The following is a 21,659-nucleotide window of genomic DNA, read 5'->3' on the forward strand; positions in this document are numbered from 1 at the left end:
GAATTCGGGAGCCAAGATGTGGGCTTCTGACTGGAATTTGACCAAGTTTGAGAAGGATAAAGATTCTGCTCACAAAATCTGAGGCATGTCATTAGGTTGGTTATCAAAGAATTTGAGTTGGTAAGGAAGATCAATGATTGTGCCTTTGAAGGCAGTGAATTTAATGGGTATGTGAATAAAAGCAACGATTTATAGCTTCCATCGGGGATGGAGTGAGGGTTTAGTCTCAGTTGATTCAAAGTTTACTGTTGGGTTTGCGACAACACTACAGAAGGCTAGGAAGGAAAAGAAGCAAACTGGAACTTGGGAATTCTGATAGGAAAAATTATTATAAATACCCAGTCAACGTGTTTGTATTTAGAAATTTATTATCTATTCTGACTATTCATAAGCATTATTGATAGAATAATTAGGAAGCCTGGAGACAGTACTTATATATATATCATCCGTCATTAAATCTCCCTAGCTGAGCATAAACCGCATTTCATCCGCCAGTAAATGACTAACAAGATGATGTGATTGATGTCAATTGGATACATCATACGTTGAGGAAGCCCTTCTCTTTCAAGCTTTCAAGAGTGTCCTTCAGAGTTACTTCAAATGGATAAAAACTAATGCCCAGACCTTTTGCTTTCTCCTTCGATACTTGATACTCCGGATCAGAAGGAAGATAAGAACGATTTTCATCCTCACATCTGCCATTAATGACGAAAAGAGAATAGAACAAGAAAAAATCCATGAGAAGTTTGCCATATTCATCGAGTACTCAAAGTTCTGAAACAGTGTAAATTTTGTAAATGCTTCAAAAACAGTAAGGTGGCAGTGCGACCACTCTAAATGCACATTGACAAAGCTTACATATAAGATAATCTAATATATAATAGTAAATTTTTTGCAGCCATATGGTCTTGCAACTGAAATGGCTGACCAGACAAATCAAGGTTGATAAATGATTGATACGTGCTAAACTGTGATGCGACTAAATATAGGTAGGACTGTGACTCGACCACTTAGGGCCATTAGATATCATGCATGTTATGTTGCTAGACTACCGACATGACATTTAAACACGATTTAACCTTAGAGTAAGAGTCCAACTTGACAGTACCGTTAATAACAGAATTTCCCATAGCATGAAACATGTAGTAGGATGAAGGGTCGATAGGTTCCAATTGGATGGTAATCTAAATTAGTGAAACCTGCATCAGCTAGGCATTTGTAAACTTTACCTTTCGAAAATGTGCAAAGTGGGATACAGTTGTCGTATAATCTCTAGAGTCTCGGAATTTTTTGCGGCATGGCTGGCTAAACAGTATCTTCCTGTAGCTGAAGGAACTTCAAATGCTTGAATATGAGCAGAGGCAACATCTCTAACATCAATGAATCTGTAACTTGATGCAGTCACTGCCTTGCCTAGATAAAAGGGGAACAAGATCATCAAATGCATGCTACCTAGCAAAACAATAATTTCCTCATATTTGCTCTAACTGTAATTTACTCATACAAGGTAGAGAAACATAGTTTCTGAAGTATGTACCAGTTATGAGATTCTGAATCATCTCCACGGTCAAATTAATTTCCGGCTGTAAGAGTGGTCCAATCACAAACCCTGGATTTATTGAAACCAAGTCGATTCCATTTCCTTCAGCAAATTTCCAAGCTGCCTGCTCAGCTAAAGTCTTTGAAAGAAGATACCAAAGCTGGACATGTGAACGGAAAGTTCATATCGATGTTTGTAAACCTTAAAGAAGGTGAAACCTGGAACAAGATGAAAATTGGAACCTGCTCACCTTGTGCTTCTCAGCAAGAAGTGGATCTGAATACCATGTTTCATCAACTACAACATCAGGGGTTAGAGGTTTTCCATTCATGATCACTGAAGCCATAGACGATGTCAAAATCACTCGCCTGACAGTCGGAAACTTTTTGCATGATTGAAGAACATTTAGTGTTCCCTTCACAGCAGGGTCAATTAGTTCTGCCTGAAGACATGGAGACAAAAGTTCATTGCCTTCTCGACATGAATAGATTATAAACAAACGAAATTTTAAACCTTTTCTATTAAGATGTTCACTAAGAATATACAAACACGTTGACTGACATATCAGAAGGGTCTTTTGAAAACTATTCCCAATCACCGTTCTGATGATAATAATGAGGAAACAAGCCAATAGAAAAATTGACAAAGCAAAATATTAAGCCCATTGCTGCTGTAATGGAAACGACAGAAGTTGGCATAAACTAATCTTAACAGATAAGTCAAACTGACCACGAGAGGGGATAAACAAAAGAAAATAAATTCATTGTTGGCTTATACATCTTTTGAAATGCTACTTATTAAACTGGCAAAGTGAGCCTCAACTATTTCTATAGCTAGAAAAGTAATACGAGCCTTCTTTAATAAGTTATCTCATTCTTATCTGTCTTCTAAACATAAAAGATCATAGTGTGGATACTTCTGCCACCTGGCCACCTGGATCAACTTGTTATGACTGATATGGGTGAAAGAACTTTATATAAGAATTAAACAGCCAGTTGATAGATAGCCAGTTACGAGATTTGCAAATCTAGTACAAACTCTTTTCACAAATTCAACCAAGTTTTATTGAGAACGTACATCAAATAAGGAAACTAGTCCCAACAATGCTTCAATGAGAAGATTGGAATGCAAAATGAGGAAAACGATCATACTATATCTTATTAAATAAGTCAGATTGTAGAAAGGTGCTTGCTACATTGAACGAAACTAGATAGTTAAGTTGGTTTATGCTTATTTTCTTGAAATTCGAATACATTATGCAAACTGGAAAACTGAGCCTCCTGAGTTTTCTACAAACACTGTTCTAAAAGCTGGCGGCCTAGCCGCCTAGGCAGATTCTATGCGGGCCTAGGCGACCTCTAGCAGGGCGCGGAATCTAACCGGGGCTAGGCGGGCTTCAGCGATGCAACTCAGATTTTGAGTTTTTATTTTATTTTATTGCTATAAGGCCGCCTAGTCGTCTAGGCTCCTAACAAGTTTTCGAACCTTGTCCGTGAAAGTTTGCAGTTTTCTTAACCAGGATATTACACATTATAATAGAAATTAAGAACTTCATAAAGCAATAGGCAGTTCATTAAAAAAAAAATTAAGGCACAACACATTTGGAGTACAAAAGTAATTAAAGAAACAAACCTTTGGGTCGCTTATTGATGAAAACACTACCGGAGATGCAGTATGGAAAACACCATCACATCCATCAACCACAGGGTCAAAAGAACCTTCCTCTAGCAAATCTGCTTTGAACAAATGAAGCCTTTGTTTTGCTCCATCCAGTGAAAGTAAGTGTTCTGTTTTCTTCGGATTATCTGGGGCACATGCATAAACATAACTAGTGAGTTGAAATGAGAATACTTCAATGCCCAAAATGAAGCATAAATAACAGCAGACAAGTTTAGTTCTTGTAAAAGTACATTATCAAGAACATGCATAAGGTTTCGGTTAATACATTAACTTGGTCAAATATAACTACTAGATATCAACCCGCTATCACATCAAGGATCGACAGAGCAAAGTTTCGCAATACAAAAAAATAAACATCTAATATACATGCATAGGATGAACCACTTGAACATGAGACGAAATTTGATTTTGGGTTCACATTTAGCTAATGAAAGCTAAAGCCTGCCTTGTCAAAAACAAGTAGATCGAGGATAACAAGAATTAAACTATGAAGTAATCGTAAACTTTTCATAAGGTAAATAGAACAAATGACCATGCCAAAACAATCCACAGCAATTGAAACTCACTCAGGTCCCGAACAGTGGCTTTGACAATATAACCTCGTTGTAACAAAAGCTTGACCAACCATGATGCAATATAACCAGAAGCTCCTGTTACACACACAACGACGACGTTCTTTGCTCCACTCATCCCGATTCTCTCTCTCTCTCTCTCTCTCTCTCTCTCGTTAAGATGAATGCTCAGAGTCCCGTTGACTCCATGAACAATCCGTCTTCTCTCTCTTCGGGTTTTCTTTTGGCAAATTCTGAGTGTCTGTTTCTGGGTCTGAGCTTAAGCTTTGACAAAGTCTTCACTGACCAACAAAGAAGCCTAGCTGACCAGTGACCGCTTGGACACTTCTAGGCATGATGTGTAGGCTATTTCCACTAAGACAAAGCTACGTTGGTGATATCGATCGCTTGAAAATATTGTTCATTTTAGCAAGACAAACATTGAGGCTAGCTAGTCCATGCATGCCGGCTCTGCTGCTGCTGCTTCACCAAGTGCCACCACCCATGAACAACCAAGTTATGCTCTTTATGGGCACGTTTGTTACGCCTGGCTTACAAGTCATAAGCCATGTTTGGAGCAAGCACGACTATTATCAGAGAGTTGGAATTCTACATGATCTCTTCTGTAACCACAAAACCAGAGTGGGTTCTCTTCAATATCAAATACAAACAATAACAAAAATGAAATCAACTGAACATTGAAGATTGAAAGTTCGCACCTTTACTTGGTTTTCTTCAATCCAAGATTCCAAGTTTCCAAGTTTCCAGATCCATGGTGGGATCTTCTTGGCAATCGAAAAGAAACAAAAACCCAACCTGCGCTTTTTACCAATTGTTGAACTAATCAACTAATCAATGGCGTCGATGCGCCACCATGGCTGCTTTGAGAATCGGGTACTAGATCCAGCCGAGTGGATTGGTTGCATTGATATGTAAAAGACATTATTACCCAGTTACAATAAACGTTAAGGAAAAACACATTCAATAAATTAATAACTGAAATATTAACATAGGAATTTGTCTACTCATTTCTCACAGAATTTCGTGCACATACGGGGAGTTTTACAACAACGGTAACTACATGCAACGTATATTATTGCAACAATGATTAAACATTGCAATTTCACCTATTGATCCGAATCAATTACAAGTATTGAATGCGAAGCACTTAATCAATTCTCGTCCGTTGTATTGACAAATACTCAATATATTTCTCCCTCAACGCTCCTTATTGATTTATGACAAAAACAACTGAGAATTTGCCTACACAACTCCAGATCTGAGTGATGTTCATGCTGTAAGATTATTTGGACTTATCAATATCAACTTCATGTACAACAACTTGTTACTCTTTGTTCAGAAACAAGCAATCGAACTTAGCAATGAAATCTCAACTATGACTCCTACTTCATTGAGGTGAACTTAATTAATTGACCATACCTCAATTACATTAAGATATGTGTGAATCTGTACATGAATCAGGAATGTTATTCCTATTGCTAATACATATAGGAAAAACATTATGGGAATGAACCTATGTTAATTAGCCTATATATAGAATAGTTTGGTCCCTGCTCTAGCTATCATGATTACTACTGAGAATACATCTCTCTGCCCATTGGAGAAGTCTCATCAAGGATAGCTCAGAGGAGAATCAACCAAGCACGTCAACTAATCAAATTCGTATTGAGATATAACCTATAGCAGCTCTGTTTGTATTCTTAAGCTTAAGTACAATCTATATGCATATTCAGTTTAACTTACACATGCACCTTCACCGTTATTTATGGAGCTCCGGAACAAGACCTTGAATTGCCCACATCTGACCAATATGAGCTCCGGAATCCCTTCTCTTTCAGGCTTTCAACAGTGTCTTTGAGCGTTACTTCAAGAGCAAAGAAGTTGATTCCTAAACTTTTTGCTCTCTCCTTGGACACTTGATAACTTGGGTCAGAAGGAACAAAACCATGAGAGTTATTGTCATCCTCATTTCTGCCAACAATGAGACGAGAAATTTAGTGGGATGGCTTCAGTAATCTTAATCAGTGAAATCGGTACTATTTCATGTAATTTGTAAATGACAACGTACCTTTCAATAATGTTCAAAGTCGGATAAAGTTGTCTTATGATCTTCATCGCCTCGGAAATGTGCTCGATATGGCTGACCAAGCAATAACTTCCACTAGCTGAAGGAACTTCAAATGCTTGAATATGCGCAAAGGTGACATCTCTGACATCAACGAATCTGTAATTTGAAGCCGGCAATGGTTTTCCTTCATAAGAATCAATCAACTGCTAGCTTGCAGCACAAGAATCATTCATAACTCTTGAACAGTACTTTTCATCAGACTCTGTAACTCTTATTGAAATCACTGAAGAGAGAAAAAGATGGGTGATGAAGTATATGTGTAACAGTTAGGAGACTCTGAATCACCTCTACAGATAAATTAAGATTTGGCTGTAACAAAGGACCAATTACAAACCCTGGATTTATTGAAACTAGGTCAATTCCGTTTTCCTTTGCAAATTTCCAAGCAGCCTGCTCAGAAAGTTTTTGAAAGAATATACCATAGCTGAATATGCAAGTGAAACATATTAAAGGAGTTCGATCAGTATAGGTTCATAGCTCCACGCCTTCATATCTTATACTTATCAAAGAAGGTAGAAAACAGTTGTACCTTGTACTTCTCACAGAAAATTGGATCCGAAAACCATGTTTCATCAACTACCACATCTGGGGTCAGAGATTTGCCCGTCATTATCGTTGAAGCCATAGATGAAGTTAAAACCACTCTCTTGACAGTCGGAAATTTTGCGCATGATTTAAGAACGTTGTATGTTCCTGTAGACACAAGAAATTTAATAAAGTAAATCATTTTCATTAAATGATTAAATCGACCAAGAACCCGATAAAATTGCACATGTGGCCCAACAGTCAACAAAGTCAGTACGGACCCGAATAAAATTCGCGTCAGCACATCAACGGATGATCGTAATCAAAGCTACGTGATTCCGACTTTAATTGGAAATTGAATGTCATTGACAACCGAAATGGTAATCGGTCATTTGATTAAATTAATAAATTTCTTTGCGGTTATAATTAAATCAATTTTTTGAATCTGTTTAATTTAGTTATTCTCATAACTAATTTTAAATTAATCAGAAAATACATATTGATTTAATTATACAACTAAAGAAATATTATTATTTTAGTGTCATTAAAATATTCTATAAAATAGAATATTCTTGACACTATAAATACTCCTTTCAACATAAAGAGTGGAGGATTTTTGACATTGGGGAGGAAGAGAGCAATATCACTCTCGAGAAATCCCGAAGTCTCCCAAGTCCACGAAGAATCATCAAGCTACCAAATCGCTCGTTCTTCATCAAATCCAAATCCAAACTCAAGTCCACGAAGAATCATCAAGCTATCAATCGCTCGTTCTTCATCAAATCCAAATCCAAACTCAAGTCCACGAAGAATCATCAAGCCACCAAATCGATCGTTCTTCATCAAATCCAAATCCAAATCAAACTCAAATTCTCAAGATCAAGTGCACGTCACCCTTGAGCCAAGTTACATACGGAAATAGAATCAGAGGAGTTCACAAAGATTGTAACCCCGCGCTTGATTATCAATAAATTACATTTTATTTGTACACGTGTCTGCACTCTTGTTTGTTTTCAGATTTGCGTTTTACAAATTGGCACGCCCAGTGGGACATTTTTGGCCTCTCATCTCCTTCTTTGAAGAAATCTTCAAATCCGTTTGTGCGATGGCTTCCAAGAACAACCAAGCTATCCTAACAAAGAAATCTAAGTCCACAACCGCGAGGTCAAGCGGAGAGGCCAAGCCGGTCAAGAACTCCAAACAAACATACTCCAAATCAAAGAGTGAACCGATTGCCCTTGTCACCTGGAGCGTGGCTAGAGCTCAACCCACGACATTTATGGCACTTGCTAGTAAGCCTGGTCAACCAGTCATCACCTTGGAGAGCTTGAGAGCAATAAAGCATGCCTCCCAAAGTGGGAAGAAGCAAGTGTCAAAGGAGAAGGAGCCAAATGAGCAATATCCTCTATCCGTTCATGGTGATGTCCCTATCCTGGAAGATGTTTTCTCTGATAATGAATCAAGCACGCCGTCATACCATGGAAGTCCCAAAGAAGATGGCGATAACTTTCATTCTATGGCACATGAATCCTCTTCTGACAATGCGCAGGTCTTGGTGACGGGGGCATCCACAATCGAGGAGCAACTCTCCAATATGTTCGAGATGGTTGAAAAACTCACCCGAACAGTTGAAGAAAAGGATGTGCAAATCGCTGAGCTCTATAGCAAGTTGGACGATCCAATGATGAGAACTCCACCAAAGGGTCGCCTGGCAGGAGCAAAGTAAATGAAAAGGGGAAAACGTCCAAGAACGATGGCGACTCGCTTGGTTCCTTATCACTCCAGCAATTGCAGGACATCATCACCAACTCAATTCGAGCTCAATTCGAGCTCAATATGGAGGTCCTTCTCATGACTCCCTCACTTACTCCAAACCTTACACTAAGAGGATCGACAACTTAAGGATGTTGCGGGGGTATCAACCACCAAATTTCCAACAATTTGAAGGTAAAGGGAACCCAAAGCAACACGTCGCCCACTTCGTGGAGACTTGCAGTAACGCCGGGACAGAAGGCGATCACCTTGTCAAGCAGTTTGTTCGCTCGTTGAAGGGAAATGCCTTCGAGTGGTATACAGACTTAGAGCCGGAGTATGTCGACAGTTGGGACCAAATGGAGCGTGAGTTCCTTAATCGATTCTATAGTACAAGGTAGACGGTGAGCATGATGGAGCTAACTAACACGAAGCAAGGAAAGGATGAACCCGCGATCGGTTACATCAATATATGGAGCTCACTTAGCCTTGATTGCAAGGACCGACTGTCAGAGGTGTCAGCCATTGAAATGTGCATCCAAGGTATGCACTTTGATTTGCTATACACCTTGCAAGGAATCAAGCCTCGTTCTTTCAAAGAGTTGGCTATTCGAGCCCACGAAATGGAGCTAAGCTTGGAAAGTCTTAAGGAAAAGAATGAAACTCTGGTAGACCAACGAAAAGACAAAGTCTTCGGAAGCAGATTTGACAAGGTTGTGAAGAAGCCCTCCAAAGAATCAATGGTCATCAATACTGCATCGTTTAAGATCTCTACGCGGGATAAGAAAGAGTTCAATAAGGTGGAACCTCCTCGAACCTACGATAGGAGTAAATGCACGTTGAAGGAGATGGAGCGAAAGACATACCCGTTCCCAGACTCTGATATGGCGGGCATGTTAGAGGATCTTCTCGAAAACAAGATAATAGAGCTTTCGGAGTGGAAACGTCCAGAAGAAATGCATCGAGTCAATGAGCCGAAGTATTGCAAATATCATCGCCTCGTTAGTCACCATATAGAGAAATGCTTTGTTCTCAAGGATTTGATAATGAACCTCGCCAAGCAAGGGAAGATTGAGCTGGACATTGACGACGTTGCTGAAGTCAATTGTACTACTGTAACATTCGGGTTGTTCAAGCCAGTTCCACTCTCTTTTCACCCGATAAAAGCACCGTTATATTTTATAAAGCAGGCGTGCGAACATAAGAAGACCAAAGAAGTTAAACAATGTCCTGCTTCCACATCTATCCTCCAAGTTGCCTTTAATGTCTATGATGAAGGATGGATATTGGTCACTCAGAGAAGAACTCGCAAAGGTATGATGTCAAACTCACCGGTTGCCCGACCAAGTCATAAGAAATCACCTCCACGACGGGAGGAGAACGAACGAGGACGTTTTGAAACGAAAGTCGTTCCATATTTGTGGAAGGCTCTTTGCTAGAACTTGTCAATAGAGCAATTGCCTACAAAACAATCGAATGTCACTTCAATGGCCACAAGTTGTGAAGTTAGCTCCGAAGGAGACGAAAAGTTTGAAACAAGAGAAATAGGTGCAAGTCAAGTGTTAAAGAAAAATGAGGTGTTGAAACAATTGGAGAGTTTACCTTTCCAACTTAACCCCTCTGACTTGTGGAGTTGCTCATCGACATAGGAATACACTCCACAAGCATGAAGGAATGTGGCGCGTGTGATGCATATTGTGATAACATTCACTTCACAGACGATAACCTCCACTTGGGCTCTAAGCCACATAATCGGCCTCTTTTTGTGACAGGGTACATGCGAGAGCGGAAGTTGAATCGCATGCTCATAGACAAAGGGTCAGCAATAAATATCATGTCTAAGTCAACCATGTCTCAACTCGGCATCAACGTTGATAAGTTATCAAGGACTCGTCTCATGATCCAAGGTTTCAACCAAGGAGGATAAAGAGCGATAGGAATGATCAGACCAGACATGGACATCGGACACTTTGTTTCATGTCATCGATGCGAAGACCTCGTACAACTTGTTGTTGGGACGACCATGGGTGCATGAAAATGGCATCGTGTCATCTACTTTACACCAATGCTTCAAGTTCTATCGCGGAGGTGTGAAAATCGTGGCAGGAGATACCAAACCATTCACAGAAGCTGAATCATACTTTGCGGATTCTAAATTCTACACGGATGAGGAGTCAATGAAAGAAGTCTTTCTGGCCAGAGTACCCTCTACGGGGAAAGCCACTAACTTTAGGTAGAATGACGCCAAATCAAGAGACATTAAGTTTCATGGTGAAGTGTCGCAAAAAGCCTCATCTGAAGCAGCAACATCGTATGCGGAAAGAAAAGCCAGCCATGCCTTTCTGATCCTTAGCTATGTTCCGATGTCTAGATGAAGGGAGGGGGAGTCTCCATATGTGGGGACAAAGTCACAAGAGTGTCCACGAAAATTAGAAAAGGATGATGTGAAGTTGTTGAGGGAGGAATCAACATTGCCATTGATAAAGGTGAGCAACCGAAATCCTACAAAGTAGCCACTGAAGGGGTTTGTCAAACCAATTCAAGGTAAGACGGAACATGGATTGCTGCCAGAGAAAAGAACGAGTGAATGGTTCGATCCTAACGCATACAAGCTGTTAGAAAAGGCCAGATACGAATTCGGTTCATCAAGCAAAAAGGACGATCAAGATGCAGCAAAGATGGCGTATGAGCTCGATGAGCCACAAAAGAAGTTAAGAGAGCAAGGGGCAACATTTGATTCTTCTAAAGCTAGTCTCAGTTTCGCTTCGAGCAAGCCAATCAGAATTTCAGGAATAAGAAAGGCGGAGTGAGCCAATGTGCAACATATTAGTGTAGAGGTAGTTAAAGAGAAAAGTCAAGAGGTTCAGTCAACCCCTCGCATTTCGTCGTTCGATTGCATTCGTCCAGATCCCCGAAGAGCAATATTAGAACGTATTGAAGGATCAACCACAAGGGTGTCAGTTTTTGACTGTGTGAACATAACAGCAAGTAGAGGTTCGGTCTTCAATCGCATCGGTAGTACAACCACTCGGCCTTCCGTATTTAAAAGGATGTCAAGTTCAGACAAAGATAAGAGAGAGTCAAACCTCATTCTGCGAAAGCCTGCATTGGAAAGGATCTAAGAACCTAAGGAACGATAGATATGCAAGAGGAAAACGACTTATAGTCGAGCGGAGAGCAAAGAAATCCGAAGTCTTATCCCGTCACACATGAAGAGGCATTGTGTGACCAAAAAGGAGATAGGGACCTCGGTAATGGTGATGAGGATGACATTGTCCAAACCTCTTATCATATCAAGGTGGCAGAAGTAGATGCCGTAGAGGAAGACGATCAGGAAGATTTTGAAATTGAAGTAGACGAAGCTCCTCTAGAACTTGAAGACCGGGGGGGGGGGGGGGCAAGCCACTATGGACGAACTTAAGGAGATTAACTTGGAAACAGAAAAAGACTCAAGACCTATTTTTGTGAGTGCGTCTTTAAGTTCCGAAAAAGCAAAAAAGAATATCTTGATCTGTTGCTCGAGTACAAAGATGTCTTTGCTTGGACGTACAAAGAAATGCCCGGCCTGGATCCAAAGGTAGCAGTTTATCGACTTGCTGTCAAACCGGAGGCTCGGCCAACCAAACAAACACAAAGAATATTTTGATTGCTGCAGGTTTCATTAGAGAGGTTCAATATCCCAAGTGGATCACAAACATTGTTCCCGTCAAGAAGAAGAACAGACACATCCGCATTTGTGTAGCCTTTCGTGACTTAAATGAGGCATGTCCAAAAGATGATTTCCCTCTACCAATCATAGAGCTCATGGTAGATGCGACAACCGGGCATGAGGCTTTGTCATTCATGGACAGATCATCAGGTTACAATCAGATAAAGATGGCCTTGGAGGATGAGGAACTTAGTGCATTTCGAACTCCCAAAGGAATTTATTGCTATAAGGTCATGCCATTCGGGTTAAAAAATGCCGGTAAAACGTACCAACGTGCTATGTAGAAAATTTTCGGTGACATGCTACACAAGTATGTAGAATGCTATGTTGATGATTTGGTTGTCAAAACAAAGAAAAGGAGTGATCACCTGCAAGATCTACGGAGAGTGTTCGACAGGTTACGGGAGTACCAGTTAAAAATGAATCATTTGAAGTGTGCCTTCGGCGTCAGTTCCAGAAAATTTCTTGGATTCATCGTGAAGCACCAAGGCATCGAGGTAGACCAATCAAAAAGTTAAAGCCATGCAGAAAATGCCAGAGCCAAGAAATTTGTGCGAGTTGAAAAGCCGCCAAGGACGACTTGCCTTCATCAGACAGTTCATATCGAACCTGGCGGGCGGTTGCCAACCATTCAGTCGACTAATGAAGAAAGATGTTCCATTTGTATGGGATGAAGCTTGTCGCAATGCCTTTGAGAGCATAAAGAAATACCTGGCGAATCCTCCGGTGTTGGGTGCACCTATCGCCGGGAAACCTCTTATCCTTTACATCGCCGCTCAAGAGAGATCACTTGGGGCCCTTCTTGCCCAAGAAAATGAAGCCAAAAAGGAGAAAGCCTTGTACTACTTGAGTCAGACACTCACCGGACATGTGCTAAATTATCCCCTGATAGAGAAGATGTGTCTTGCACTCGTCTTCGCCATTGAAAAGTTAAGACATTACATGCAAGCTTACACAATGCACTTGGTGGCGCGAGCCGATCCAGTTAAGTTCATATTATCTAAACCAGTTCTAACTGGACGCATGGCTAAGTGGGCATTACTATTGAACAAATACGACATCATATATGTGCCCGCTAAAGAACTGAAAGGACAGGCATTGGCCGACTTCCTGGTAGACCACCCTATTCCAGCGGATTGGGAAATCTCAGATGAATTCCCGGACGAGGAAATCTTCCTTGCAGAGGTCCTCCCTACTTGGAAGATGTTTTTGGATGGCTCATCTAGGGAAGACGAGGCAGGGGCTGGTGTTATCTTTGTCTCTCCACAAAAGCAGATATTGCCTTATTCTTTCACTTTTGGGGAATTGTGCTCCAACAATGTCGCAGAGTACCAAGCCTTGATAATGGGATTGCAAACAACATTAGAAATTAAAATCCAAAGTGTCAAAGTGTATAGAGACTCGAAGTTGGTGATTCATCAACTGCTCACTAATTACGAGGTCAAGAAGGAAGATTTGGTACCTTATTTCCAACTCGCCACACAACTCTTGAAGGGCTTTGATAAAGTTACACTCATACATGTGCCACGAAAAGAAAATCAAATGCCAGACGCATTGGAAAACTTGGCGGCGACCTTGGCATTGTCTGGAGACGAAATTTTGGACATCCCAATTTGCCAAAGGTGGGTCCTGACAACAAAGCCTTCACTCTAGTGTGCCATTTCTCATGTAGTGTCAATTCACACCATTGATGTTGAAGATTTGAGGCATCCTTTTATCGACTATCTTGAGCACAACCAGCTTCCTGAAGATTCGGAGCAAAGGTGGAGCATCAAGCAGCGAGCACCGCGCTTCCTCTACTACAAAGAAACTTTATATCGGAGGTCATTTGACGAAGTACTTCTTCGATGCTGAGGAAAAGATGAAGCGGTCAAAGCCATGGAAGAGGTTCATTCTAGAGTATGTGGAGCACATCAATCAGGACCAAAGTTACATTTTCAAGTAAGACGACTAGGGTATTATTGGCCCACCATGGTCAAGGATTATATGGAGTATGCACAAAAATTCCAAGCTTGTCAGTTTCATGCCAACTTCATTCATCAGCCACCTGAGCCGTTGCAACCGACAATTGCTTCGCACCCATTCGATGTCTGGGGAATGGATGCAATCGGACCCATCACTCCAAAATCATTGGCCGGTCATATGTACATTCTGGCAGCCACAGATTCCTTCTCAAAATGGGCAGAGGTGATACCGCTGAAAGAAATAAAGAAAAAAATTGTTGTGGACTTCATTACGGGAAGCATTATACAACGCTATGGTATACCACGGTGCATCATCACAGACAACGCCATGTACTTCTCGAATACCGCAACAGAAAAGTTAAGCAAAAAATTCCACTTCAAGCTTCACTTCTCTTCAATGTACAATGCTCCAGCAAATGGTTTGGCAAAAGCATTCAATAAAACGCTTTGTAACATTCTGAAGAAAACTATCAGCAAGAAGCAGAGGGATTGGCACGAGAAATTGGGTGAAGCTCTATGGGCTTATAGAACGACGTATCGGACGGCCACAAATGCTACACCTTATTCTCTTGTCTATGGTGTCGAAGCAGTATTACCATTAGAGAAAGAAATCCCATCGTTGAGAATCGCTTTGCAGGAAGGTCTCACAAATGAGGACAATGTCAAGTTGCACCTTCAAGAGTTAGAAGCTTTGGACGAGAAGAGGCTTGATGCACAACAACACCTGGAATGCTACCAAGCTCGGATGTCGCACGCCTTCAACAAAGATTCTCGACCACGGTCATTTAAAGTTGATGATTTAGTTCTTACTGTTCGAAGACCTATCATTATGGCGCACAAGTCTGGCTCCAAATTCAAGTCAAAGTGGGATGGTCTTTATGTCGTCAGAGAAGTATATACCAATGGAGCTTACAAAATTGTGGCGGAAGACGGTCGGAGGATCGGTCCCATTAACGGCAAGTTCTTGAAGAAGTACCATGTTTGAAAACGTCAAAGAATGCTCCAAGTTTGCATGAGCTTAAACTGCATAAGACACACAAAAAATAAAACAAAACAAAAAAATGCTCCAAGTCTGCACAAGCCTAAACTGCACAAGACACAAAAAAAAACCTTGAACTACGTGATGACTTGATTCTTTCTTTAGAAGGATACGTAGGCAGCTTGAGAATAGCAATCTTAAGTTCAGTCACATTAAAATATAAATAAGGGTTTGTCTGCCAATCATAAAGCAAATTCTTATTTCACTGATAGTAAGTTGAATTTCAAAATCGGTTGATTACAAGATGATTGAAGAAAAAAAAATGAGCAAGTCCTGATCATTCAAGTTAGCTATCACATCCAGGTCAAACCCTTGACGCTGCTACGATGTTCTTCAAAATTGGCTCGCAACTTCTTTTCCTCTTCAATCTCTGTTGCTGTCAGTTCTGGAATCTCTCGAATTTGGCACTTCTTATGTTCTAGATCAGCAAGTCTTGCATCATGAAGAAACAAGTCTGCATCCAGCGAGTCCATCGTCTGTTCTAGCTTCTGTTGTTCTTTCTTCAAGTTCTCAAGGGACTCAAGTGTAGACTTATGCTGATCAAAACTATTTTGTCAAATTTCTTGGGCTGTCGTGATTTCAGACTCTGTCTCTCCCAATTTTTAGGCGCTAGTGCCCATGGCGCATTTGTGAGGGTATGCAAGCCTTGCAGAGTCATATATGGTAGCGTTTGTCATCAACTGCTTCAATTTGTTTTTTATTATTGATGGGTCGACTTCATATTTGCTAAGTTCATTCGTCTACATCTCAAGCTCATTCCTCCCAGCAATAATCATCTTCAGAGAATACGTCGCTATCATGCCTTCTATCTTTGCACAAACTTCCGCAGCTGCTCACATGCGGATATTGCGGAGCCATTGAATTGTATTCACAACCTCAATATCGCACACAGAAGCTTCAGAAAATATTGCTTTTTCTGAAGGCTTTGTAGTTCCCGTCGCCATGGACAAACCTGTGTATATGAGGGTGAAAATGAGCATAAATTATTGAAGAAATACGGGAAAATAATATATAACTGAATTCGCGTATACCTCTCTGGTCAACTGGCTGTGGTTCACTCTCCTTCCGACGTACGTCTTTTTTTGGGAAAATGTTAGCTGCACACTCCTTAAAAGGAAATTGAACGCCATCACCTGAGCAGACTTCATCAAAATAACCGATATCTTCAAGCTAGGAGGAACAAAATTGGATCAAGTTGGCAATAAGTGAACTGTTGAATATGATACATAGCTAAAGGGGATGAGCACAAAAGTAAATACAACAAAAATTGGTTTCAGCGAATACCTCAACATGCGCAGGCACGAGTTTTGAAGGACCAGGAACATCCCCAAGAAAATTGCCGCCAAGATCAAAGTTGTTATTGGGATTGAAGTAAATAGGTCCAAGACCAGCATCATCCCTCTTTTGACGTTTGAAGTGCACGTCACTATGAGTACTACTACTGCTTCTACTACGTATCCTGGATGTAGCAACCTTCTCCTTCGACTTGGGGCGGAAATCTGCTGAATATCTGATTCCTTCCAAAGCTGGAGTAGGTGGAATATGATAGTTTTCAACTAGGGGCAAAGCTTCGGCGGAAACCAAAATTTGGAGAGGAGTTGCCGCACGGTCGTCTCCTTTAGCTTTTGGAGGCTCTTGTTGTGGAAAATTTACAATGGTTATCTTCATAGGCCTCTCCAACGCAGGATGATCAACTTTGGACCACCATTCGATGTAGTCTTGAGTAACCATAAACTTGGTGATGTCACTTTTCATAGGCAAAATTACCTCACCTTTTGTGCCAAGCTTCGTCAAACTATCCCAAACCGAGTATGTCCGAGCCAACGGCACGGATCGACTATCTCTTTGGGAACCTCCGGGAACACCCTGAACATATCCGAATTGTCGGCTGAATCACTGAGGGTTATATGGTTCGACTATTCGCCAACTATCTTGCCGTAGGGACACAAATCCGAAGAGATAGGCGGAATCTGAAGGAAGGGCTCCGTGGGTGTCAACGATCAGTTTGCGCACACTTGGAACTTTGGCAAATCGTTCCATCCAAACATTATCACAAACTGTGAACAAGGCACGGGCCCGTCCATCCTCGAAATGCCTTGCTGACAATTCCCCTGAAATATGAACCATTAAAGGCATGAAGCTTTCTGGATGTCGAGAGAAGAAATGGGTGCCGAAATACTCGCCTAACTACCCATACAAGTAATGAAAAGGAAGCGCAGTTGGACAGCTTCCTGGATCACTCGAGACTGATATGGCATTTAAACTCTGATATATATTCGCCAACATGGGAACTGCCAAACAGTAGTGTTGACCTCGGGCCATCCTGTGAGCGATCTTAAAAACTCCCGGACGAATAAAACCTGGATCATTCTTCGGGAATACGAATAAACAAAGCCAGCACACATAAAAGGCAGAGAGGTAAACAGATTTCATACTTGCTTCTTCTATGCCTAAATCCTCGAATGGTGAAATATCTTCTGGAGTTCGCTGGCGAATCCCCGGAATGGCACCCGATGGATCATGAGTATTAGTGGGCGTCCCTATATTCCATGCACTCTTGGTAATAGGCATCTTGTATCTCATCAGGCCTTTGTACGAATACTGTATCCATGTAGCTATCTTCACATTGCCACGCTCTCTCTTGCACAGTCTATGGTAAGCAAGAAACAAATAACGACAGCTTTTGGGGATGAGAAGCTCCCATTCTTTACTCTTTGCAGAAAACTCGACAATGGGTGGAACAACTTCGTCATAAAACATTCCAATGATAGGCAAGCCTCCAATATGCTCAAGGTCCAAAAGGGATATAGACATTTCACCTTGCGATGTGTGCATAGTGTTTGTAGGAGGGCACCAATACTCACAAAAGGCTCGCACAATGGGAGCAAAACGATCATAGCTGAATAATGACGCGAACACTGCTCGATAGAGGCCCGTTTTCTTGATGTGGTCTTTGTTTCGGCTTAAAACATCTTCTACCCACTCCCAGTAGCACTCTGTGTAGGTAAAACCACCGGTAGTTCAAAACGCACCCCATCACACAGAGTTGTTGGATATAGAGTCGTTAAGAAGCTTGAATGACATCATGTGAGCATCTTCGTCACAATGTGCAGACTTCAGCATCAAAACGTCTGAACTTAACTCCTCATTGCCTGACTTAGACGGTCGAAAGCTGGCTACTTGATGGTTCACTGCGTGAGTCCACTGCGAGACGGGAGTGGAGCTGCCATAAAATGGAGTTTTAAAAGCGAATGGCCCTGCAAGAGAGGGATATACAGTTAAGGTGGTGCCATCATGTTGCTCATCTGCAACATCCTCGAGGATAGTAATCGTCCCGTCCTTGAAACTTTTGAAAGCCGCCATGCTGAATGTGACGCGTAAAGCCTAAAACGCTTTTATTGAGTGCTGTCAAGTCTATGAATTGAGAGCAGTCAAGCAATTAGGTCGTTTACGTTCTTCAAACTCTGAAAGCCGCCATGCTGAATGTGATGCGTAAAGCCTAAAACGCTTTTATTGAGTACTGTTAAGTCTATGAATTGAGAGCAGTCAAGTGATTAGATCGTTTACGTTCTTCAAACTCTGAAAGCCGCCATGCTGAATGTGATGCGTAAAGCCTAAAACGCTTTTATTGAGTGCTGTCAAGTCTATGAATTGAGAGCAGTCAACCGATTAGGTCTTTTACGTTCTTTAAATCTGCCGGAAATCAACGCGTCTCGAAATCAGTCAAATTTCTAAATCGACCGCAACGCTCAAATTGTCGTCAAAATCCTACAAAAAGGGTCAAAGTCAAACCATGAAGAAAAGAGAGGTCAAAGTAAAAAAAAAAAGGGGTTGCACCGTAAGCCTGCGGGCATGCCCCCACAGGATTATACCAGCCCAGTTTTTTTTATCAAAACTCACCGTGAAACCCAGAAATTCACATAAGCTTACATCCGCACTCTTGTAACCCCAATCTCCGGCCTTGGATGGCCTCGCCGCCGCCGGAAACAGGAGAACAAAGGGAGAGACAGTCGGCTCTTTCCGGCGTCTCCGATCACCTCTCCGGGCACCGTTTGGGTCAACTCCGGTACTTTTCTTCTTCTCCTCTTCGTGCTAAACAAGTATGTGTAATTAGTTATTGGATTGGATGATGATTTGAGGAATTTGGATTTTGGAAATTCTTGAAGCCGTGTTGTTCTTCGTGCTTTGATCGTAAAGGCTGCTTCTGCTTGATTCTTTTATTCTCGATACCTGTCGTGAAGTCTTGTTGTTAGCTTTCTGGATTGAATGGATCAAAATTCAAAATTTCTGCATATTAATTGTTGAAAGGCATGAATTTTGCCAAGAAGCTACGGGCAAAAAAAGGGAAATAGAAAACTACCTTGCATACGTGGCCTTCAGTTGCTGGAGTGGCAGAACGGAAGAACTCCAAGTTGAAGATGAAGATGAAAACTGAACAGCTTGTGTTGAACTAGAAGATTGCAGGAGAATAAATAGGCAAGCATGCAGCTCATTAATGCAGGCAGAGAAAAAAAGACCAACACTGCTGAGCAATCAATGCAACCCATTAATGCAGGCAGAGGAAAAAAAGCCAACACTGCTGAGCAATAAATGCTAGAGATGAATTGTCAATGATCATCAATAAATAGTCAAACCATGCCAAATCAACACCAAATCAAATAAATCGACGGGAAAAACAGTAATTTCCCTTTGTGATGAACTAAACCTCGGAAGTGATAAGGAAAGATTACTACAAAATTTGCGGAGTCCCAAAAGCTAGCTCCACAAATTCTCTAAATTAAAGTACATACTTCAAGCTGCACTTTCGGCACGTGATGACGACATGTCTGCAGCACGACTTGAAGTGGGAGCATTTGTAGACACAAGAAATTTAATGAAGTAAATCATTTTCATTAAATGATTAAATCGACCAAGAACCCGACAAAATTGCACACGTGGCCCAAAAGTTAACAAAGTCAGTACGGACCCGAATAAAATTCGCGTCAGCACATCAACGGATGATCGTAATCAAAGCTACGTGATTCCGACTTTAATTGGAAATTGAATGTCATTGATAACCGAAATGGTAATCGGACATTTGATTAAATTAATAAATTTCTTTGCAGTTATAATTAAATCAATTATTTGAATATGTTTAATTTAGTTAGTCTCATAACTAATTTTAAATTAATCAGAAAATACATATTGATTTAATTATACAACTAAAGAAATATTATTATTTTAGTGTCATTAAAATATTCTATAAAATAGAATATTCTTGACACTATAAATACCCCTTTCAACATAAAGAGGGGGGATTTTTGACATTGGGGAGGAAGAGAGCAATATCACTCTCGAGAAATCCCGAAGTCCCCCAAGTCCACGAAGAATCATCAAGCTACCAAATCGCTCGTTCTTCATCAAATCCAAATCCAAACTCAAGTCCACGAAGAATCATCAAGCCACCAAATCGATCGTTCTTCATCAAATCCAAATCCAAATCAAACTCAAATTCTCAAGATCAAGTGCACGTCACCCTTGAGCCAAGTTACATACGGAGATAGAATCAGAGGAGTTCACAAAGATTGTAACCCCGCGCTTGATTATCAATAAATTATATTTTATTTGTACACGTGTCTGCACTCTTGTTTGTTTTCAAATTCGCGTTCTACGGTTCCCTTTACTGCAGGGTCAATTATATCCGTCTGTATGATATAGAGATAAGGGATCGTTGCTATTTTCACATAGAATAAGTGAGATTGAATATTATGTTGATTATTTTCACTAGTACAGGTACACAAACACATGCTCCTCTATGCTACTATTTATCTGGTGTTCTTCTTAACCATCATCATTATGTCTGTCATGTAACTTATATTTCGACTAACTTGTGGATTAGTAGATGAAAATAGGACAGGGGATGCTGTATGAAAAACACCTACACACCCATCAATGACAGGATCGAAATATCCTTCTTCTAATAAGTCTGCTTTGAACAAATGAAGCCTTTCCTTAGCTCCATCAAGTGAAAGCAAATGCTCTTTTTTCTTTGCTTCGTCTGTCACATACATGTACGCACGTATAAACGTTAGTACGGAGCAGTCAAATTCTGGTATCATATATGAAAACACAGAATTGTAGTGCCTATACAATTTGGCATTCAAACAAATTAATCAGTCTTTGAAAATAATTAATAAGGTTTTAGACTTTTGCCAAACCAACATGTATGGCTAACCATCGTAAACAACACCGTATACCACTGGACAAAGTGAAGGAAGAATCCGGACTTAGTTCCTAAACTTTAATTTGTTAACAAAAAATACATGACAATGAAAGGACAAAGATACTGATGAAAGTTGAACGGCTGGTAGAGATTGTAGTACTGACTTGGGTCATGAACGGTGGCTTTGACGGTATAACCTCGTTGTAATAAGAGCTTCACCACTCACCAGCCATGATGCTATTTAACCGGAGTGTCACATCCAACCAAACATAGCCAAATTTTACCTTAAGCATTTTTAAAGCAAGCATGGCTCAAGGAAGGTTATGGAAGACACTTCAGCATTCTAGGCGAATCCGGAATATGGCGGAACTCTTTGGAAACTCATAGAAGGTCCTAGAAGGTGTTGTAAGTCTCCGGAAGAATGGGAAGCCTTGGGACATCTCTGGATTTCTCTATAACCATGGACAGGCTAAGGGAACAAGACCACTCCAGAATTTTCTAGCATACTCATGGTGCATCTTAGGCTTGTGTAGACTTGTATAGAATTC

General features: G+C 40.8%; 1 protein-coding gene and 1 pseudogene across 1 annotated transcript; both read right to left on the reverse strand.

Moving 5' to 3' along the window:
• Positions 1 to 293: 293 nt before the first annotated feature.
• Positions 294 to 4,653, reverse strand: LOC126804031 (phenylacetaldehyde reductase-like). Its single transcript, XM_050531788.1, has 7 exons — positions 4,491 to 4,653; positions 3,787 to 4,394; positions 3,173 to 3,345; positions 1,791 to 1,982; positions 1,538 to 1,700; positions 1,230 to 1,413; positions 294 to 695 (listed from the first exon to the last, which is right to left on the reverse strand). The coding sequence occupies exons 2-7, from the start codon at positions 3,908 to 3,910 to the stop codon at positions 539 to 541; spliced, it is 993 nt and encodes a 330-aa protein (XP_050387745.1). The 5' UTR covers positions 3,911 to 4,394; positions 4,491 to 4,653; the 3' UTR covers positions 294 to 538.
• Positions 4,654 to 5,555: 902 nt separating this feature from the next.
• LOC126802661 (phenylacetaldehyde reductase-like) lies at positions 5,556 to 21,419 on the reverse strand (annotated as a pseudogene).
• Between the last annotated feature and the right edge of the window lie 240 nt (positions 21,420 to 21,659).

The sequence above is a fragment of the Argentina anserina genome, chromosome 7, assembly GCF_933775445.1.
Source record: "Argentina anserina chromosome 7, drPotAnse1.1, whole genome shotgun sequence".
In the NCBI taxonomy this organism is placed as follows: Eukaryota; Viridiplantae; Streptophyta; class Magnoliopsida; order Rosales; family Rosaceae; genus Argentina; species Argentina anserina.